The 23,131-nt window shown below is 42.0% G+C and overlaps 2 protein-coding genes, 1 long non-coding RNA gene and 1 other non-coding gene across 17 annotated transcripts in view; 1 reads left to right on the forward strand and 3 right to left on the reverse strand.

Moving 5' to 3' along the window:
• Nucleotides 1-3,273, reverse strand: part of LOC107267402 (autophagy-related protein 23) — a 31,301-nt gene extending 28,028 nt beyond the window's left edge. For 2 of the 6 annotated variants that reach the window (XM_015739073.2, XM_025084596.1), the window contains exons 1-2: nt 3,136-3,260; nt 2,935-2,988 (exon numbers count right to left, since the gene is read on the reverse strand). The gene's annotated coding sequence lies outside the window, so the exon portion shown is untranslated. Of the gene's footprint in view, nt 1-2,934 lie in introns of all 6 variants that reach the window. The other 4 variants (XM_015739081.2, XM_015739079.2, XM_015739074.2 and 1 more) reach the window with 3 other exon arrangements.
• A 2,279-nt stretch (nt 3,274-5,552) lies between these two features.
• Nucleotides 5,553-5,624, forward strand: Trnam-cau. Its single transcript has one exon. It is a non-coding gene; the product is annotated as a tRNA-Met (tRNA).
• A 1,498-nt stretch (nt 5,625-7,122) lies between these two features.
• LOC107267411 lies at nt 7,123-11,695 on the reverse strand. The gene is made up of 11 exons (XR_001537615.2): nt 11,484-11,695; nt 11,349-11,400; nt 11,061-11,133; nt 10,684-10,984; nt 9,610-9,675; nt 9,343-9,492; nt 8,549-9,215; nt 8,200-8,483; nt 7,814-8,112; nt 7,488-7,656; nt 7,123-7,262 (listed from the first exon to the last, which is right to left on the reverse strand). It is a non-coding gene; the product is annotated as an uncharacterized LOC107267411 (long non-coding RNA).
• A 1,053-nt stretch (nt 11,696-12,748) lies between these two features.
• LOC107267407 lies at nt 12,749-23,130 on the reverse strand. 9 transcript variants are annotated; one of them, XR_003059575.1, is made up of 13 exons: nt 22,139-22,478; nt 21,709-21,961; nt 21,207-21,444; nt 20,582-21,084; nt 20,348-20,498; nt 19,463-20,279; nt 19,262-19,389; nt 18,385-19,150; nt 17,902-18,299; nt 17,484-17,817; nt 15,867-17,357; nt 14,615-15,799; nt 12,749-14,409 (listed from the first exon to the last, which is right to left on the reverse strand). XR_003059575.1 is itself a non-coding variant. In XM_025084633.1 (3 exons), the coding sequence occupies exons 1-3, from the start codon at nt 22,442-22,444 to the stop codon at nt 21,667-21,669; spliced, it is 510 nt and encodes a 169-aa protein (XP_024940401.1). In that variant the 5' UTR covers nt 22,445-23,130; the 3' UTR covers nt 21,470-21,666. The 9 variants fall into 9 exon arrangements, 2 of the variants coding, with proteins under 2 accessions (XP_024940401.1, XP_024940400.1); XR_003059573.1 differs by having other exon boundaries at nt 14,615-15,093; nt 15,197-15,799; nt 17,484-18,299; XR_003059572.1 differs by having other exon boundaries at nt 17,484-18,299; nt 20,398-20,498.
• Nucleotide 23,131: the final 1 nt, after the last annotated feature.

The following is a 23,131-nucleotide window of genomic DNA, read 5'->3' on the forward strand; positions in this document are numbered from 1 at the left end:
CCCCTCCCAAAGTCCAATGCAGATCGCTGCACTCAGCATCCCAAGGAGTCATGGAGATGCTGCACGTGCACGGGCTACAGTACCGTACAAGTACACTGTCTGTTGGTCTGTCAACTTTATTGATCGCGTTACTATTCCGCGACTGTCGTTCCTCTTAGGGCACGCCCTCCTGGTATGGGGTCAGTTAGGCTAGGTTATTGGCGCACCTTCCCTTCGGAATTTCAATGTCGCCGCTACTGCGAATTCAGCAGCAGTAACTAGGCGGCATCACGCATTGCCCGAGCGACACGACCATCACTGGAATTTCAGTAGCTAACAAAGTCAATAGTGAGACTTCAGAAAAAAACTTAATATCGAATTTGGAAATTAATTTAAAAAAATTCCAGGTGCCACAACAGTAAAAATTTGTAATGATGAATTTGTTGTTGTTGTATCACGTCATCACTATCGTCGAAGCTTTTTTTTTTTAGCAAAATAGATTCACGATAAATATATTAACTGTTATGCATTCATATCGGAATGTAACTTGCTCTCTAGTCATTACGATAACCAGGAAGTAGATGGAAAGATAAAATTGATCGATTCGATCTAGACTGAAATGGATAAATAATTTTGTTACAGTAATAAAATTTGGAAAACAAAATAAAAAATGTTGTAATACATAACAAACCATTGGCTGTAACACGTAGTAAGATAACGATTAACAGTTTCCGGCCGAGCGAGTAATAAAAAAAGAAGGGAGAAATAAAAATCCTTTGGATCGTCACGATAGTTGGAATCATTAACGGTGTAACGAGAGGGCAATGGGAGGACAGGACAATCGACTTTCTAAGTTTAAAAGGAACAGAGGAGGAGCGCCACTTTCACCGTGCTCGATCGCTTGATCGATAGATTGATAGATGCATTTGTGCAAGAGGCAAATGCATGCGGATGAAATAGGTCAGTATCTAGATTTTAAATATATAACAGCTACGAGATTTAACTCGTAGTACACAAGTACGAGTGTGTTTGTTTAAATCCAACTATTTTGTCTACCAGCGACTACACGCGTCCTGAATGCTTCGGGATATTCATAAAAATAAAGAACAGGCATCCCCTTCGAGACGTATATAACTCGCCCCGTAATCCTAACAAAAAAAGAGCCCATCGCCGTCCTCTCTTTCCGCGATCCCGATGCCGCTTTCAGGTTTCATCCAGCCTCTTGGCCATTCTACCCGAGGACGTGGTAACGGCACTCCACCACGTTTACTCTTTTAATTCCTTTTTCTCTACACACTCCTTCCTCGCCACGCATCTCTTCTTCTGGCGCTACACTCGCCTCTACGCGCAGCCCCACGCACCTCCGCTGCCTTTTCTACCTGATGGTTGCTCGGTCGCTCGCTAGCCGGCCGGCCGGCCGACGTCTCTCTCTCTGTTTTTTCTCCTCTTGGTTCACTCGACACGACCGGTTACGCAGCAGCAAACAAACACGCATCGTAGTTCGCTGCTGCCGCCGACAACGGTACCACAACTGTTCACCAGGTTGCCCGAGCATTGCTTACGCATACACTGACCTGACTACGTAACGCTTCTTCGAGGACGTGGACAATATTCGTCAGACTTCTTTACTTTATTAAATTACGATAGTAACACTGCCGCGTATCGGCTAACACCATTTTGTAACGATTGAAGGTGATAACCTGATATTTCTATGTTTTCGTCTTATCGGTGGAGTTTGATTTCAGCAGTGACAATGTTTTGTGGAATGTAGTAACTATCAGGTGATTGTGTATTTCTGGATTTTTTTGCCTCTTTATTCTGACGATTTATTATTTGACGATTAGTCACGAGGATGACTGTTCTGCGAGTATGCGAGTTTAAGCTAGTAGATGTATTTTTAGGTAGGGTGCGATTGCGAATGGTGAATTAATCGGGAGGATGCGTGAGGCAATTTTTAATGAGGGGGTAATATTTTCTTTGGGAATAATTATTGTTGTTTTGTTTTCAGTAGTGCTTTGGAATCGTTATTACGTTAAGGAAGAAGCGACCGGAATGGCCGGCGTCGATTTTCTCCGGGAGCGATCGCAGTGATGATTAGGAAAGTAAACAGAAACGAAGACAAAGTTCAACGAACGAGCAGATTGTTAAAAATTAAGCTTTATGTCACTTCTGGTGAAATTATTGTAATTGCCAAATGTCTCCTAGTGGAGAAATCAGGTACAGTTGACGGGGACGAAAACATAACGTTCGACATCGACGATGGAGGTGAAAAATCCCCATTAAGAATTACGTGGGTAGAATGTATTTCGCGATTACGTCAGATAGTGAATTTATTGAGAGCAGCAGTGTGTGAACAATATACGCCAATATTCCCACGTGCCTTTAGTTTTGTGTTTGTCGGTACCCGAACCATTTCTGTCGATAGTCAAGCCAAAAGAAATTATACGAGAAATACGTTTGAATCCGACGAAAAACTGTTTCCGTTTATAATATGGAGGAATTCAAAGGTATGCGGCGTTGTTGGTTGAATAATAAGCTTTTTTCGTCTTATTTGTTACAACATCTTATTGTCTTTGTATCTCTTTTTGGTACTTTCAATAACACCTGACGCTTTTTTTTTCCTTCGCGGCATTTCGACGGTTAGTCATTTCAAAAAGATTTCCTGACAATGTGAGGAGTCCGAGGATAATTCACGCCCGAGTGCAATTCGGCTCTCTGTCTGTAATAATTTACGGATTTTCAAAATTTTCGATACAGTATAGCAGTTGGGTACAGCTGTTCTAAAATACTGGTGACCGATGCGGTCCAAGGAACATGCGAGATACCGAGGATCAACAAGATCGAGAGAAAAAGGATTTAAAAGAACTTCACGGGATAAAGGTTATGCCGGAAAGTAGAGCAAGTTTTATATGCCTTAAGCCCAGAAAGTTTGTGAATGTAGGCAAGATATCGCACCTTTTAGAAAGACTCCCGTTGCTGGTCGTAGAGTAATCCAGTAATCCGTGATAGCTATTAGAAATAAAACGTCCACCATTAACTTCAATCTTGCACTGATTCTTCAATGGGAATAGATAGCACAGAAGTATAAGCGCGATTAACGAGAGCACTTTATTATGTCTATTGTTAAAGAACCGGAAGAAGGAAGATTTCGCGTACCGATCCAAATCCAATTAAATAGAGACGAACGCAAAGACACTCGTACGCGACTACCTTTCCTGAGTGACTGCCTGCCCTTCTGCGGCCACTGCCTGTCCGCCCGTCTCGGCTGCCGCGCGGTTGCACGATCGCACTTAGAACCATTCTATGGGAGAGTGGCAAACTTCGGCAATCATCGGTCACTTTCGGTTGAGCTCGCCGCGACTCGACTTCACTCGGCTTTCCTCGGGTTCCCTCGAGTCGCAAGTGGGGCCAGCACTGCTGGCAGCAGAATATCCACCACTGGCAGTATAAGGCAGTACTATAAGGAGGAACCGTGAGCATGCATCATGGTGGATGAACATAATAACCAACATGAAACTTCTTCACGAAGGAATCTTACAATTAGCCAGTCTTTCTTTTCGGGTTGCTTCGGGTCGAGGACCACCTTGTGCGGCATTACCTAGTCCTCCCGACACAGCCAATAGTCGATTCACGAGGAAAATGTGAAGTTTGGAGGAGTCGCGTTGAATGCAATAAGAAAATGGCTTCTCCAATATTTATTATTTGTGGATGAATTATAGCACAGTTCAGGCACCTAATGGACCAGAAACACATAACGTAATTCTATACACATTTCTTCTGGCTTACCGTGGATAATATATGGATGACACAAGCTGCATGGAATTTTTCAGTAAACTTTTTCTACTTTACTATCATTACCAGAGAAATTCACTTCTCTTTCTAAACAATACTTAGTTTGGAAAACCTGAAAATGCAATAGCAGATTTGGATTTCTATATTCATTATTGAGTATGAATATTTCTAAGAGCCACGATTATTACGCAAGATAATTGTTTAAACGTCTCTTTGAAAAAGTTTGATGTTTTTCATTTAGCCATGCTCCTGTTAATATCCTTGAACCGACGTCTATTCGTCAATACGTTTACGTAAGACATTACTTGCTGTCTGCAATTATGTTTGGGAAGCACGCAAATATAAATTCGTTTCAACGAAGAGCGAGTAACGTCCTGTGCATGAAAATGAAGAGTAGGTAAATCGTTAACGATTCGTTGCATGCTTCTTGATTTCAAATTGTAACTTTCTAACAAAGAAGGAGTTACGTTTCGGATTTTTGTACTTCACAGTTTGCAATTTGTAATTTCTAATTTGTAGTCCTGATCCGATTCGCAGCTCGACTTCCCAGCTGCTACGAAGAAAGTCAATGAAAGTGAAATCTCGTAACAGCAAAGCCTTTGATATTCGTCGCGCATCGTGGATGAAAGTGATTCGGTAAAAACACGATTCCGCCATGTCGATCGATCGCGTTACATATTTATTCGCCTTTTATTTTTACTCCAAATAATTCCAATCGAAGTCAACGTATATCGAATGTTCCATAAATCCCATAACTTTATCCACTGCTTAAGTGCCCTAACTCTTGTTCCACCTGGTTGACTCCCTTTACTCTTAAAATCAAATGTAGTTGAATCCACAAAATACAGAAAAAAAATAATATCTACTGTGTATACCATGAAAAAAAAAAACACAAAAAATAAAAATGGCTGATTCGCTGCCAACTGCGCAACTAAAAATCAACAGTGAAGAGCATCGTTCATAAGATCTATAACTTCCTCTAGAACGTATACCGATGAATCGTACTAATAATATGGGAAATTCAGATGACTATGATGATGAGAAGGAGTGCGGAGGAGTTACTCTGTTAGTCAGAGGATCCAAAGAGAGCGTTGAAATAGAACGGTTAGTCAGACGTCAGGAGTCATTGCTTGTCAGGGCTATAGTCTGTAGTCTCTACAGTCTATAGCCCATATACCTGAAGTTTGTTACATATCGAGTTCATGTATATCTAACTGGTAATGTATTACATCTCTGTCTTCTGGTCTTCTTGGAACTCGGAAGAGCATCGCCAACGGGTGGCTAACACTTGGAACACCTGGAGCAGTCCGTATCTAGATACTAGTCTAACCTTCTTCTCCCTCGCGTCCCCTCACTTTTTCTCCTTTTACATACTTTCCAACTCATTTACGAGGTGTGCATATCTAATTTTGTAATCTTCCGAAAGTTCTCTCTAGGACAGTTTAGTGATATAGTAATGCGAATGAAGGATGTATAAACGAAATAATGTATCGGCCTTGATTCTTCTAAAAAGAATGAGAGAGAGAGAGAGAGAGAGAGAGTGAACGTATATGTGACGTCAAGGCTTTCCAAGGTCGGGCAATGAGCTGTTCAGTATAGGGTTGGTCGGCTATATTATCATTTAAAGATTTTATATAAAAAGATAATGAAATTCTTTAATCTCATGCAGATTTACAAATTTCATTTAGGTCTTACAAATTGAAGATTCAAAGTTGTTCTATTGTATAATTATATTAGGTTTGTGATTGATGTACGTAATCGTGGAGAGCTACTACAACGACAGCAGAGTGGCGCAGTGGAAGCGTGCTGGGCCCATAACCCAGAGGTCCGTGGATCGAAACCACGCTCTGCTAGTAGGGAAACCGAATTTTTTTTTCATTTCAAATATTCGTGAAGAATACAAGATAATAAAGACAGACAGACGACGTTTTGTTAAAAGAGAAATAAAAGTAGTAAAAACTATTATAATTTCGTGAAAAACCATAATAACAGAATAGTCAGATAATTGAAGAATCAAGAAATGAAAGAAGTACAATCAAATCTAAAAGTACGAATTCTAATTAGAGAGCAGAAACCCGAGTCCCGTAAGTCAAAAGAGGAAGTCGGATTCCCGGTGAATGACATGCAGATTCTAAAGGAGAAGTAGTATTCCGTCATTGTCCTCAGATTGTCAAAGACGAAGAAAGAGAGTTCAGGAGTTCACCAGAGTTCACGAGTACGAATTCAGTGGGCGTCGATGCTCAAGTTGACTCCTTAATGGGCGAGCTTGAGTATTTGAAGCTCAATAAGTTCCACGGGTCTTGAAAAAAAAATGTCAAGATTTTTTCATCGCCTTTACACATTCGCGTAATTAGTAATCACTTAACGGGAGCGTCGTTACGTTGCTGACGGAGAAAGTGCAGAACAAAGGGAAGAAAGAGAAGAGGAAGCCACGTACGATCAGGGGTGCCAAGTTAACCTCTAGGTCAGCGTTATTTAATATGGCCACGTTTTAAAGTGACAGACTGGTTTGACCGCTTGTCCAAATGACAGACTGAACCTTTCAATGTCCCAACGGAGTCGAGATCGGTCGAGGGCGTCGGTCGCGTGGCATGGCCGTTACCGTTACGCGTCCTACGCGTCTCCTATCCTTGCGCATGATCATTCCCCACTCCTGCCACTCTCACCACGCATGCTGTCTAATATATCAATCCAAAGAAGTATAGAGGCACGAAGTGTGCTCCGGTAGAAGGCGACGCTAAATGCAATGGAAGGGAAGAAAGGAAGATGGATCGTTTTGGTAATATCTAGATCCTTATAGCCAGATAACCTCTTGGAGGTCGTAGGTGTACAGCCTCCGAAGAATGGACCCACGCGCTCCAGGTCATTTAGATACAATTTTTTGTTCGAGAACATCGGGCCTTCTCTTACATCAGATACCCACACGTCAGATAATTTGAACGTACTTCAAACAGAAATAGAATTGTATTTACTGATGTATATTCACTTGGATGAAACGTCACTGTTAATAAAAAGAGAAGGATTAATTGTAATTAATTAATTATTAATTTTTCTCATACCCAAAGAGCGTTGATATCGGTTAATAAGATGTATACCATTTAATTTCGGTTTTTTTTTTCATTCCTATATCCCTTTTCGTATTGAGAATTTTGTTGCTTCTTCTATTAATTATTTCTTTGGCTTATTTACATTCCAACGCGATAAGATACCTTCCAGCTCTTTCGAGTGCGCCCTTTCGGCCACTCGACTTCCCATAGGATTGTCGTCGGGATGAAGTTTCTCGACGAGTGGCTTCTCCTCGAGCTTCTTTGCCTTTTCAAATCTCGAGCTGCTCCTTTCCTTCTCCCATTTGACTCTCCCGTCGCTCGATTCTTCCGTAGAACCACCACGGATTCTCATTCTGGTAAAAGTATCAAGATGCCCTCCTAGAAACGGGAGATTAGCTGTCCGTGACAAGTCCACCGTGAGAGAGCGGATGCGCCGGAGGATCGCTACGAGTCAAACGTTGCGTGTTAGACAGCTCCTGAGAATTAACTCGAATCCGAGTTGAACGACCAAGAAACGATCGACACTCTAGTGGGCAGTGCCCAGCGGCAAGAACTTCCGTTTTCGAGATTTTATTATCAGATTCTTTGGTAAAGATTTTGACTTTCGGTCAAAGACTTTTACAAAAGTTCATTTTACAAGGTTTTATACGTAAGTAAACAGAAACTTACCATGTGTCATATTCCGTGAATGGGAGCAAGCCATTTGGAGAATGAAAATGGAAAGAAAATGTATCCCGAAAATAACCAAAAAACCAGAACTCCGGTAATTCTTTCAAAAAGTCATGACACAGGAAGGTGGGAAGATAAGACTGTAAAAAGTGACGATTCTTGAATGTATCTAGCAGAAATAAAATATCTTTTCTACATAGCTCTACCTGTGCTCTTTAATTGATCAGGAGATTAAAATAATATAAATCAACAAATATATCACTCTGATCCGATTTCTTTCTTTGCTAGTTCGTATTACGGGAAAAGGAAGACAGACTCGATCTAACCTTACCAGTCGCACGACTACACCGTCTTAAGTCTACTTCTCTCTGGATATATTCATCCAGTTTGGAGGACACGGTTAACTAATATCCAAGCAAGTAAAGTAAGATTTGCGGTAACGCTACTGATGCTGCAGGCGAGAACCAAAGACGCATCTCAAGACCGCAAGATCTTGCTTCCTGTTCCAAGACTCTTGACGTTTGTTATTCTACTTTTAAAGCAACGCCATCGTACGGGACAGTGCCTGACTTCACACCGATCGAATTCGTCTCGTTTCACAAGGTTATTACACTTCAACTTATTCCTACAATAAATATCACAAATTTAATGCTCGACAAAGAATAACACAGTAATACCAAATGTTCCATTATTTGAACAAAATATGAATTACGAGCTTCTCAGTGTGTAAGGATCACACCCACAAGATGTTCAACCACTCTAGGAATATTATATGCCAATTACACGCAACCCCAATTAATTATCTTTCTACGCAGTGCACGATAAAATCAAGCACTCTACTCCTACACCACATTCTACGTCAGCCTGCACCGCAACTACATTCTGCTGTTACTTCTGAGTTCAACTATTTGGAGTAAATTGCATTGGCGTCAGCAGCCTCGAAGGTTCATCATTTTCAATTGTTTATTCTTGAGTTTCCATGAAAAAGGAGATACACTGAAACAAAGGAAAAGCAAAAATAGTAATTCTCCCACAGAGTAAACATTGTATGGTATACCTACACGTTGTGTACCGATAAGAAAATTGTCATTATCTTGAGAGTCAATTTAAATAACAAAATGGCGACGATCCGCCACTGGTTGGTTATTCGGGTACAGAGAGACACTATCTCTAATATAAACATCCGACGACCGCGATCCTCATGCTGTCTACGCTCCAGGGAATTACGGAGACAGCATCGAGAGGGGCTGCCAAGAATCTTGGGTCCCAGCATCCACAGTATCCGAGCATCCGCCTGGTCGTGCCAACAGTCTACCTACATACTTCGTATACTCTGCTCGGTGATCCACGATACGGTAGATCACGCTCCTCGCCATTCGCGAGCAATCACCAACGTAACCCAGAAAACATGGACAGGAAAATTAGTAATCCGCGAGCTGCAAGCTCAGCCAACGACTTCATTCCCTGAGCAGTGATGGAATGCCGTTATGCATCAGGCTGATACACGAATTTGTCGTAATTCGTAACGCCTAACATTCAACATTCACCATCCACCAGCCAGCAGCCAACGGATAACGCACAATGCAAAACGCATTAGGCTAATTACCAACAAAGCAGGCACTTCGCTCTTCCTTAATATTCGTACCTTTGCCTTTCCCACTATTAGTCTGGAATTTCGAATCTTTGATGGAAGTAGATTGGCAGCCTTAGCACTTTGAGTATTCCGACCTGTAATTATTAAAGTTTTCATAATTTGCCTTACCACCTGACACTATATTATTGTTTAGTACTGATTAGACGTAATACAGATAATCACTACTCCTGCTAATTGCAGTCTGTAACGATTGGCTCTCACCTGGGTACCTTAGAGGTTGAAGAATTTTCCTTTCCTTTCTCCCTCTGTCTTGCCGGTAGCTTTGCTTTATTTTCTTCAGCCACTATCACCGCCCTTAAGACCTTACCCAGGGACGTTAATACGTGGCTTTACACGCCTCATTTATTTCCCCTGTAATCAATTGATAATCAATCGGCACTTTTGATCGAGGAAGAATTGCGAAATTCTGGCCTGGGTCAAAGGTCGAATCGCTTAAGATACATTATTACTCGAATTCTTGGAACTCACCAGGGAAAGAGGAAGCGTGCTTATCAGAGTACTTTGTATCACATTATACTCGTTATCTGCTTCGACCTGCGGCAAAGGAATAATTATTGATGCTAGGCAGCTGCTGCAGTCGTATTAAACTTTTCTCAAAAATAAAAGTGCAGACGTGTTCTTGTTCGCTCGACCGTTTGAGTAGGCTGTTACGTAATCGTACGATGTCGATTATTCAAGTGTTGTAAGTTGCGTTGCGATACTACACGAAGGTTCGAGCTTGAAGTTTTAATCGAGCATGCCGACTGCTGCTACTATTAAGAAATATGACACCTACCATTGCAACGTAAACGCGGCTACACATGCGCCACTTAATGATAATTTGATTATTACAGATTTTACATGGACGTAATAATTATGGACTATTTTTTTTTCTTTCTTTAATATCCTCAATCCATCCTGGTATTTAGGAATTGAGTCTCTCTCTCTCCCTTCTCTTCCTTTCTCTCCAAGAGTCTTACGTGCCATGTCCAATGGCGCATTAGTTTTTAAGCCTACGTAGCATCGACTACGCAGATACGGCGTATAACCCACGCTTAGGTTTTTTAGAATTTATTATGTAAGCCGTTATTTTTAACTATCTAATTTGCCTAAGTTAATTAAATGTCAAGATAAGCCCCTTTGCTCAGCACGTTGCTACGACTGCTGAATCTTGGTACATAATCAGAGGCGTTAACCCGGTTCTTTAATGTGACTAAGATTGAAAATCACTATTTTTAATAATCAATAATTAATCGCTTTCAAAGTTTCAACAATAAGCGTCGTTATCGATCTCTCCGTACCGTATCGAAGTCATTCGATAGATAGTTCGAATAGTGAGAATATAAAAATAAAAAAGTGTAACGTTTCTATGACCGGTCCTTCTTCTGGTAGCAGCGGCCGTAATAGGCAGACCTCAGCCATCCGGCAGCAGGCCTGACAATGGCTTTGAATTCTTGGCTCGTGATGCCTTCTCTCCTACATACATGCTAACCGGCATACATGCCTTTACGTCACTCTGCCTTCCCCTGGTCTAAGCCAAGACACGCTCAATGCTCTGCTCACCTATCGACCTGACCGGCCATGTTGACCGCTTAACGCTTAGCCAGCCGACTGGCTGCCAGATTGCGCGGTTGGACATTTGGATGCCTCCTTGTAGTTTCATACAACACGACATTCCACGCTGTTCGTTGACATCGTTCTTATGCGATGTCGCAATTCGAAAAAGTATTACACCCAGAAATTCACTAATCGAACTCTCCATAACTCATTGGTCATTCCGATCGTTCACTCCGGCTACGTATTCGGAGAGGAAGTTGTTTTCGCTATCCGAATAAATAATCCTTTACAGCCATAGCACGTGATTCTGGAATAATTTTATAACCGCTCAAGCATACTAGATCCTGGACGACTGTCTAATTTTATATCTGTAATATATATACCTGTATATATCCCTAGACGAAATACAGCATCGAACGTCAAGCATCCTGTGACTTCGTGTACTGTTTTATACACCTAATAAAGAAAAGTGACAATTTAGCATTAGTTATCGTTCTTATCAAAGCTGTCAACGTTATCAGCAATAACATTCGTTCCAGTAACTCGAGACTCTACGTAGTACACGACTCTTAAAACAGGATCCATTTAAATCATCTAATCCACCAGAATTGATAATAAGAAATCTTGTCCGGTGTTACCTTACAATTAGTATGAAATAGTATGGTACTCACCTGCTGGCCAATTTGACGCAATGCGTATTCTTATCCTTCAGTGAGTTATGAACTAAAACAGAGTTACGAGCCGTCAGTTGAAAAGCTGCTACAGAGCAAGACTCGGATGAAATATTCATTTTCTTGTTTACTAACAAGACACTCCTTAGGTTAGGTTATCAACGGGAGAGAATTGGACACGATAAATCCGAGGGAACGTCTCGAGGTAGAAATACATATGTCGATCGATTCTCCTTATTGATCTGATCGAGAATCAATTGCATCGGATTCGTAGAAACACTGTAAAGGACGATAAACTCCGTTTTATTTGCAGACTATAAAGATCGAGCCAACTGTCGCCAAGATTCGTTTCGTCGCCACTGCCCTCTACGTCACTTCTAACGTAACTCAACCGCCTCGTCCCGTCATAATGGACGTTCGTAAAAATTAGACAGATAATCTCAAAAGCACAGTGTGATAATGCTGTCAGGAACCGCAAGAGTTTATGGCCAATTTCAAGATGCCTTTTTGTCCATTATTTACTTTGCTTTCACCGTAGGACTTTTCTCTCACGAACATTTCGTATCTAGGTAACCGCACTGATAATTACACTTGCAAACCAGAGTCAGAGAGGGCTCTAGTAGTCACGGGAAATTAGAAGATTCGAAATGAGCAATTTGACTCGAACTTTCTGTTTCTGATAAATGATGCTTCTGTTTATTAATGGGTTTTGTCTGTACCGATAGTTTATTAGATATTTTCTATGACTCTAGTCTGATTAACTGCTAGAGTTATGAACTGCTTACGCAATGACAATGTAATAGTCATTTATTACGTAACATTTGTACCTACAAATCGCAGCAGTGAGAAGTAATAATCGATGAATTTGACAATCGTGAAAGGAGAAGAAATGACTTTCAATATTCTACTGTCCGATGGAAGTTGGCGACTTTATGTGACTTTAAATTTCCTGTACTTTATATGTTTTGCCCTGTATCTTTTTCTTGCGAATGTCGATTCGTTAAGTGGAATGAACTTGAATGCAAATGACGTTGCTCTCTAAGTAATTTGTGAAACTCTTATACCGACTTATTGTAACTAGGAGTGCGATATGACTCCAAGCGACTAGGAGCTTCTAATTAATTATAATTGCACGAGGTCGTGCATTGTTTAGTTGTTTAGCTCGTCGGTGTTAATTCTCGAAGGCTGCTTTAAGTATACGAGACCTGGTTCACATCGTACTTTCACAATAATACTCTATATTCTCGTGAAATTCATCTTCGGTATCAGAGTCTGAAAATACAATAGTTGCCGGATACGTTTACATAGAAATAAAAAATTCGTAGCGATCGATTTCAAAGGAAATTATAGAAAAATTAATTGAATAACGAGAAAAGACATTGTACGAAGAAAGGGCGAGGTTTGGGTTAGAAAAAGAAAAGAAAATTTTAATAAATCAGTTTTACAAATTAGACAATCAGACCTATCGAAGGCGTAACATTAAGCCGATATGCATGTGCGCCTCGGGGAATCGTGACGGCCCATAAATCCAATGCCGGAAATTGCATTGCAAAGCAACGCCGTGTATGTACATGAAAGGAAACTTTGGATAGATAGATTTTACGATTAGATTGTTCTGCTATGTGGAAGGATTGCTTGGTGGATCTTTAGCGATCGATCTTAACGATCCACATCGGCTTTACTAAGTAATGGGAAACACTGGCGAATATAAAGATGTAAAATATCCCTATAAAATTATAACAGTTTATAGGCCAAATCGAATTCGACTCGAGCCTACCAAGAAAGTAAGAATTATAATATTCATCCATTCCAAGTTATTCGCTTTCCATTGCATATTTAGTCTTTCGAGTGTTTTCGATTAGAATACCGATACCTTGAGTGCTCCGCTTTCCTATTATTATTTCGACTCTTTGATAGAGTCGCTATTTCGGTACAAGATACAAGACGCGAGAAGACGGCGATAATTGTACGTGGAAGTGGATATTTTCGTAAAGGAATTCGGAACAAGGGGGACAAGGATTTGAATAAAAAAAAAAAGCTACAGTCAGCAGACCTGATGACAAGACGAACGTGGCCAAGAATTCGAATACATGTGCTAATGAGTTTGGGTATCTCCCTCTTCCCCCTCTCGTCCACCATTAAACCACTTGATAATAATAAAATGCATTTTTAGATATGAAATTAAGCGAATGACGCATCCATCAACGATCATGGACTCAAGAATAGTGACTGAGAAAGGAAAAAAAAAAGAAAATTTAAACGCATTCATATAACCGGAAATGAGCCGTGTAAGCGTAAGACGCGCAACATTAGGCAAGCCGACAGTGAGAATGTAGATTGTGTAGTTGTGCATTGATTTTCGAATTAAAAGAAAGCGAAGAAAGTACTTATAACGAGTATTCGTTTCTTCCTGGAGAATTTCGCTTTCGAGGAAGTCACGTTACTCCTGCCTCGAGTTATGAGGGGTCCATCAGGCTTTGCAGGATAATAAAGATCCAGGTACTGATTATGCATCTTCACAGGTCTTACTTGATTCGACTACCTTCGGAGCCATACTCGAGTATGACGTCTCAGGTATAAAGGTCAATCTGAGTGCAGGAGAAGAATGTGGAATTGGTAGATTCCTTTAATGAAAGATCTCAGCCTTGGTCTGCATTGACAATGCGTCTTGGGTCGGATCTTCAAATGTCGTAACTGTCTCAGCTGAAGTCCCGCGATCCCCAGGAGTTAGTCACCCCGAAGTGAGCAAGCTGGTCGCGCGGTCGAGAGGCTGCAGTATTTGCGTCTTCTTCGAGGCTCTAGTAGCTCTTCTGCTCGTCCTAGCCACGTTCTGGCTTCTATAGTAACGAACGGCATGCGGTGCGCAGTGGTATTCTCGATGCGCGACCCCTCTATTTCCGTCCCGCACTGGAATCCACGTCGAATTCTATCATCCATGCACCCCGTACCTTCCTTGCCACCTACCACCTACCGACAACTACCCCAGAGCACGATCGACAGCCTCTTCGCTGGGTGCAGATCCACACCATCAGATGGCTATCTACTTCCGGGCATTGTTATCCTGCAATCAATCAGCACGTAATGAGAGCAGATGAAAAACTAATCTCACTTGTTTCGTACTTCACTTCGTTCTCGCAGTCACTCGGAAGTCGATTCTATGGACTCTCGATCGGTATTAGACTGACTTCGGGTTTAACGATTTCTTTCTTTATATTGCTGTTTTTATACTTGAAGACTAAATATGAAAATAAAAAGTTAATTCTCACCCATTGAGGACGCGGTGAGTCTGCTCGTACTCCCGAGCACCACGTGTCGACTCCGGTCTACTATTTTCAGGCCAATTTACGTATCACACGAGCAAAAGAATGAGCTCGATTTCTCGCGTTTCTTGACGTTATGAAGACACATGACGCCATTAGGCATTTCACGATGACGGCCCGCGGCTCAGTGCGGTTGCGTAAGGGTAGGGATCCGGCTGAAGGGATCGCTGAAATATCTCATGGAGGACGTTAACGTAGCCAGGTTTTCGGACACTAAGCGTTTTAGTATATCGTCGTTGGTGCTTGCAATTGATACATCGTCACGATTAATGGACTTTTCCTAGATAATCCAGTAATTTAGAGTACTAATTTTGCATCGAGATCAAAAGCTCCATAGAAGTGGTTTATACCAGAATTTGCAAAACGATGGAAGATCCTTGTGCTCCTTCTCCGGTGTTTTCCTTTGGGAGCCAAATCAGAGGGGGCTGAAAACGAGACAAAAGAAGAGAAAGGGAGAGAGTAATCGGTCAACGAACTAAAAGATGCGTTTTAACAGCGATACTTGACAATTTTGTTCTCGCGACATACGTAAAACTCGTGAAAGTAACTCTGCGACCTTGCGACCCCTTGGTGACGTGCGACAGCCTTAACGACCATTCTCATTATCGCTTCCCTTTTTGGTAATTCCTAACTGTCGGCAAATCGTCGACGCTCATGTATGTAGAAACTGGTGCCATCCCGCCGGGAGGTCATCAACTCCAGTTAATTAGGGATTTCGTAAATGTTATATTGTCGCAAGAAATCATCATGCCTGGGATCATCATTTGTATGTATCTTCGCTCTAGGCTAAATTCTTCCTCGTCCGAATCATGTTCTGTGAAATTTCACGAAACGACTGTGCTTGCTCAAGGGTGAATACGTAATCTCGAGACGCACGGTCGGAGGCACTGAAGGTATCGACTGATGCCAGGGCGGCTGGTGATGATTAGAACAGGCGCCGTAAAATATGCAGCGTGTAGTTGCAGTGACTCCTAGCTGCACCAATGGCTGGGAACACTTGGCAGTAGTGCTTCGCTTCTCGGTGGATTAACGTCCGATGTAAATAGTACATAGTACGAGTGCAGAGCGCGTGCATTCCGTGAAGATTGGAGTGGAGGGGTCAGAGTCCAATGCAGATACTGTCAGCTCAATCTGAATATAATGATTGAATATATTTTTAATTGCACCGCATCGTCAGGCGGGGGAGATGTTTACCTACCTACAGTGCACAGTCTAAGTACTGTGTCTTGCATTCTTGCATTCCAACATTCCAACATTCCAGATTCCTCCCATTGCATGCAGTCTGTGCTTCTTTTTGGTCTCTGCTACTTAATTCCCGGATCTTTCTTAACAGCCGATCAGTTGATATGGCTTCTAGGTATTCCGAAGCTTCTTTTTCTCTCGGAATCTCCCCTTGGCTTCGCTTATAATCCAGGACCCTGCAGTCGTCTGATAATCCGATAAGTGACCCATACATATTGGCTATACCTTGCTTATTCGACAAGGGCGATAGTGGGCGGCTAAGTGGATCGCTTCTCAAATTTCTATCGGTCGCAAATAGGCCGATTCGTTTGGTAGTAAAAGAAAATAGGCAGGCCGGGAAGTGGCACGAGCGTTACTGCTGTGGTCACCGTGACTCGTAGCGGCGGCATGCGAGAATGTGTTTTTCTCTGGCACCCTCTCACTCCACTCTCGGCCATCCGTGCGTGTTCGTACAGTGGGGCGTCTATGGACCCACTGCGAATGCCTCGCACTATTATTGGCTGCCTCTAACTCAACCGTGTTGGGCATCAGTGTCTTTGCGCAGCTCGATTTTGAACAAGAGAGTTGTACTGTTAACGCTCAATAAAAGAGATCATTTAGTTGAGAACAATTCTGAGGTTGTCCAGCGTTTTTTTATTGCTTTACAAAGTTACGGGGTGCTGAACAGTTCTATTAACCGCCGTTTTACGCGTTCAGAGCGCCTTCGGAGTTTACCCTTCACGTCTGGTCTTCTGGGGGTCGAAGGTAGTGGGCTAATGACCGCCGGGATTGGTGTCCTCTGAACGGTCATACGGTGGTACCGCCAAAATGGCCGCGTGTCGGCGACCTCGCAGACTGGGGCAAAGGTGGGTTTCCCGGCAGGGTGCGGGTCCGGACGGCGAGTCCTCCAGACGGACTCGACTGGCGCTATGTCCAAGGCCTTTAATCCGTAGGACTTGGTGACTACTCCTCGGCGTCGGGCCGCGTTTGCCTTCCGTCTTTTACGACTGCTTCGAGCTCTTGTCATGCGCGGGCTAAGAACCGAGCGTCAGACCACTTCTGCTACTCACCAGTTACTGGTCGGTCAGTCGGGGCAAGACTGATTGAAATTACCCTGATTTCGCGGCTTTTTATACCCTTGAAATCAGGGGTTGCTATGTAACCTTCCCTTAGTGATAACACCTTAACAATCAATTAAACTAAATTTATCTGGCCAGCGGACCTCACCATCATCCCCCTGGTGATAACAACGCAACAATTGGCTTCTCGAAATATCGTTGTCTAACGAGCCATGGAACTTTTAAGATACTATACGGGTGCGCGAATTATTAGGCAGGCAAGGTTCTTTGTGTTTTCTAACGGGTAACAGTACCAAGTCAAAATATTTCCTGGACTCGTGCACAGCATCTTCCGTCCTAGCTTCCGGATTACGTGACGTTTTCCACGTATTCTTCGAATGCCAGTACACCTGAAACGTACCTTATTCAATATTTCTGCACTGTTCGCTTGACGATAACCTTGCTCTAGCTTCGTAGAAAATGTTTAACGTTCATTCTTATGGTCTATACTTTAAAACCTTGAAGAGAATTATTACCTAGTATATCCCAGATAGATTAATGCAGTGATTCGAAATCTTTACTCTCCTTGGTAAATCTTTACGACACTATTAGTGTCTCGTTAAAGTCCATTCGATGTTTAGACAATAGGATACCTTGCTGCGGTACACTCAATGCATTTCCTGAATAAAACATCCATCGGCGCAGCAATTCTGTCCAGTGGCGACCATCAACATAACCTAATAACCATCTTCTTGGTTCAGATAATTTAAGCATTATCCGCGCAACTACACTAGTGATCCATTTTAAGACGGCAGCAGTGTCTTTCAACAGAGGCTTCACCAGACCCAGGTCAGGCGAATGGCTAGGATGCTAAGGCATAGAAATTGCATCTGCGTGAATGATCAAGGAGGAGCATGAAAATGATTATGGCGTCTTGTCCACGAGCTATCGGACCTGGAGTAGACTACTTGCCCGTTGCAGCGTGAAGCCATCGGGGTGTGTGGGTGTCTTCGCAATATCGAGTCCTGGAGATTTTTGCATTCGATGACCGTGTCACTAAAGTGTCTGCCCAGTGCCCGGCTAGTGTCCGTTCCAGTTCGTTCCATCCCGTTCCGCTGAGGACAACCGACCGCAAGCGGCTTTGTAAGTGGCAGCTCCGGTAAGACGACACCGCCCTGCAACATAATATAATACACTCTTCATTCCGCTGGACTGCTGCCCTTCAACCTTCTCCGCTGTTCTTCTGCTCTTATGATCTTCTGCTCTTCGGGTTACCCTGTGACCGAGAGAATCTTCAAGTTTCCTCTGCATCCATACCTGGTACCTATCTGGCTTCCCATATCAGTTTGAATCTATTGGTAAAAGATGAATACACTTATACATTGTATAGGGCACCATACATATTTGCAGTAATATATATATGTACGTATATATTACCTCTTGGAACATTTTTTGGTTCGTGCGTGACCCTTATAGAAAATGACTGTCATTTTATTTTGATATAACTATAAATAAAATAAAAATGGTGATACGTCATTAAAAGTATTGTTTAAGTACTAATTAAAATCTGTCCTTGGAAATCCAACGTATTTCGTGCTCGCACTCCTTTGAGTATCTTCGGTACAAAAACCAAATGGCTGACTACGGTAACGGCACGCTCGGATTTATATTTGCTAATAAGTCTGTCAAAGGGCTACTGACGAGTCAGCCATTACTGCCGTTCGCTGCTCCAGATATAGAGATGCAACCTCAATCAATCGATACCATATAGAGAATGCTTTACTGATATCATATTTACACCGTATAAGTATAGAGAAGCTTCGAAACAGCTGACAAAGTAACGTTTATCGACTGCAATTCCGATCGTTTTCGATTTTTACAATGATTCGGTATACGGACGATCGTTTTCCTTCTAAAATTATTTCTCTTGCAAGTGTCCCACGCTTCGACGTACAAGGGAGGATCGATTCATTCTACCCCTTTGCTGTCCTTAACTTTTTTTATCTTTGACATCATTATCATCCTACCATTTTTTATATGCTTGGACTTTGCAACAACCGGCCCTTGATAGTCTTGCCTAACGATCCTTTCCTTATTTGAAAATTCCGCTGTACGTTCAAGTCCTTTGTGTCTGATTCGCCGACAAGCCTTCAACGTCTCTTTATCGCGTTAAGGATTATCTGGAACGCATATCGTTTTTATTCTGGAATTCGAAATTGTATCGATTTGCAGCTGAAGGTTAAAGGTGTTGGAGGGTCTAAGGTCAAAATTGAAAGGTCGAAGGTCTTAGATAAAGATGAAAAAATATACTTACTTCATTAGCTGGCTTGAAAAGTCAAAATGGCCGCTCCGTGGCTTGTAGTAATTTTTTTTAGTATATAATCTGGTTTAATCATGAGATGTCTGTCAGCTCTCAGAATCTTGATCATCGGAATCGTTATGCTAATCCCAAATAATCTCAACCATAAATCGCATCGAAGGGGAGAATGCACGAGGAGCAAAGGAATTTATGTACCTTATAATGGATCGTGGGCGGATGAACTGTTGACAGGTATATGCACATGTTCATTGGGCCGTCGCTACGTATTATTATCCTGGGTACATACAAGCCGATCCTCGAAACCTTTTAAACCTAAACCTAAAAATATTCGCAATGGAATTTCTGTTATTAATATAAGAATTTTATTAAATTGACTATCTACCAATCAATATTCATCTGTATAAATATCAAACCTGAACCTATTATAGATTGCAGGAGAAATTCAATTAATTTCACTTCGCCTCACGATCCTTCTAATTTGCATAGACGACCTTATCCGTTATGAATATTAAAATTGATAGCGGACGACGAACATGGAATGAAAAAATAAAATGAAACGGGAGATCCTTCGGTCCTTAACGAAGGTCGCCCAGCTGTCGTGTCACTTTATACACTAATGAAGAACCTTACGAACGAATAACACACAATCTATGTATAACCTGCATCATCGCAGTGCACATTTCTCCAGGTATATTGTGTTCCGTAAACAGTATCGAATGACAAGTCATTTTTACGATGCAATTTTTTAAGGGCAGTTTCATCTCATAATTTGCATCGTGATCCGCCAAGCTGTTAATATCCCACGTACAACTGTATTCTTTAACCTTTGACACAACGCCGTATTTCCAAATACAGCGTCGAGGCACGAACAATACTTCACCCGACCGTTAAAAACATTCACCGTACCTCATGGCTGACCTGCCTGCAGTCCAACAACCATTTTAAAGAGGGTAAACGAAAATGGCTGGCGCATGAACTCACCACGCCTTGCATTGTCTTCGATTCTGCGAACCTGTATCATAATATGGCTATACACGACCGACGAATATTACAAGGGGGAGGATACCATAACCACAATACCTTACGAACGCGTTATGATTTAACCTTGGTACGAGATTACATGCAGATACCTTTTTAGTACGCGCGCCCGCCGCGTGGGCGTTGCGGTGCTTCGTGTCGCCAGTTGTCAGCGGGAGATACGAAATCTATGTGGCTCGAGTAACTTTCATACCTACAGAACATTAAATGTATTATCAACATTTTATCGATGCCTTATATTTTCATTGCAATTTTATCCGATCTTATATCGCGTACCTAGATAACTATGAGTGCGTTCGCTTTAACGTTCCTAGTATTTCCTCTTTTTCTTTTCTCTGTCTTTTCCTCGTACGGACTCTTCATATCCCTGTCCTATTTTCAAAGCCAGTTCAAGTTGGCTAACATGCTAATCTTGTTGCGATGGCAAACAAGGGAGCCAGTTCGCTCTGACAACGGAATAACAATGATCGTTTCTTTGAGGCGTAGTAGCTTAGTGAGCATTCGCATCGGTGGCAATGACCTCATCCGATAGTACACGCGTCCTCGACACGTGAATACTCGTGCTCATGCACAAAGATGAAAGGTGAATCGGTTGTCTTACGACACGCCACGTCTCGCATTTCTTTTCTATCTACCGCAGGATAAGCGAATCGTCCGGTCGAAGAATGTGCCATGCTTAAATAAGGCTTCTCTGTCAAATTCTCTTTTTTAATAACCTAAATCATTTGTTACTCGATACTTGTTTTCATCTCCTATGGCAGATCTTGAAGTATATTTTTCTATAATGAAGAATACACGAAAACCGGTATTGAGAAAAATGGTAAGACTGATCTAGTAAAATATCGGTAGATCTTGAACACAAGATCCGAGGGTAAAGGTCGAATAACTCATTAGATATTACCTGCTGATAAAACGTGGACAATGCAAGGAATTTGGCGTCTGGTCAATGTAACCTGTAAACAATGACCAATCACCGTTTGCTCCAGGGTATATATACATATACACACTCGATCCGTCCATATGTTAACCCAGCTATCTTTAATCGCCGGAAGATTTGGACTAATTCCACAAACCGTTATTTTGAACTTGCTCAATGCCACTGAGGAGTCTGGCTACCGCCTTCTGGTACTTAATAGCATCTGAAATAAATATCTCTGATGGGTAATTATGATATGCCAGACGCATAATAGCCATAGGTACGAAGGTGAGAATTTGAAGATCATTCGAAGCAAAAGAGAGCCGCATGTCTATAGGTTAAATTGAATAGCGATCGGCCAAGAGAAAACAAGCAAGTAAACTATTCTTTAATCGATTGCGATTCTTAAACGTCAAGTAGTTAGGGTAATCGTTCTTCGTATTTTTTAACCCAACCAAACTCCACCCTTCGTCCTTTTCTCGTTCACCTCATCTCTGTCTTTTTCTTGGAACAGCCACTTCCAGCAGGGTGGCCAGATGGATCCCAGCATCCAAGATGAGAAGCGTACGAGTGGTAAGGGATCCCTGTGATTTGGCACGCCAGTCGCTCGGCGATCGAGAATCTTTGCTTGCGTGATCGAGAGCCAAAAGATTTCGCGATCGTGATCGTGGGAAGATGAAGAGTCCAAGTGCATCGCGTAGAGCCTGGATTCCACTTGGATTCGTTTGGTCTTGACTTTACTGTAACATAACTCAAGGAATTACCTGACAGTCTTTTGCTTTGTTTAAAATTAATGAACGATATAGAATTTCTTTAAAAAATTTTCCATTTCACAAGCAGATTCGATCAATTGAATTTTTCAGGCTGACTAGAGACTTTCGATGTCAAATACGGTTCTTAATCGATTGCGATAATACCTGCAGTGCTCCTGAAGATAAATTCTACTCGGGGAATCCGAGCGAAGGCAAAGCTGTGACGAAATCTTATGTTGCTTAATTGTTACCGGTCGATCCATTAGGTGACGCAGTAAATCACATTCGAGCGTTGGTATCGACTGAGCGGACGATGTGGATTGTGTAAGCCTGGTAAATAACGCTCTACGACAATTATGGCGTTTTGTGACGGTCTGTGAGTCTGGTGAGCTTCAACAAATTGTCGAGAAGCTGTACTTACGGGTAGGAAGAAGAAGTGTAACGGTGACCTCTTCCACGAATGACTGTCATTGTTATGTCGTTGCTTCAAGAGTTTCTGCCAATCGGTTGGTATTCAACAATGAGCTTCTGTTTTCTCAGATACGACAACACAACAACAAAAAAGGCTATTGCTTCACCTGCCTCGTACACATGCCTGTTACTTTTTCCAAATCTTCATGATGTTAATGCTGTTTAGGTGAAAAACTTTATTGCGTGCGATTATGACGTTTATGATTCATTCGAAAGGCCGTGCAGAGTCGACCTTTTCGTATTTCATAACCTGGTCAAATTGTCGCTGTTAAAGTTCTCTGCATCCCTGTATACACTTACGGTTTTGAATAAATTGAAAAGCATCGGTCACGAGATACACAGAATCATAAACATTCGACCGATGAGTTAATGAGTCACCTCATGCTTATTCAACGGGATTATAGCAATATCGTATTACGAAATAATGACATTTACACAAATTTGCAAAATCGCCCACGTTTTCTTTTCCCCGATGTATAAAAGTGACTTTGCGTTGGTGGCAACGAATAAAGATGCATGGTTGTCTGATTTTAATTATGATTTGTCCTGATTACGCGTTCCGTTGCAGCCAATCTTCTTACATCGGACGGATGGCCAATCTAACCTCTAAAAATGTAGCTGCCAAAGTGACTAGAGCCACGGACGTCAAAGTTCACTTTCGCTGATAGAAAGTCAGTCAACAATACG

Source organism: Cephus cinctus, unplaced genomic scaffold, assembly GCF_000341935.2.
Source record: "Cephus cinctus unplaced genomic scaffold, Ccin1 Ccin1_scaffold0401, whole genome shotgun sequence".
Lineage (NCBI taxonomy): Eukaryota > Metazoa > Arthropoda > Insecta > Hymenoptera > Cephidae > Cephus > Cephus cinctus.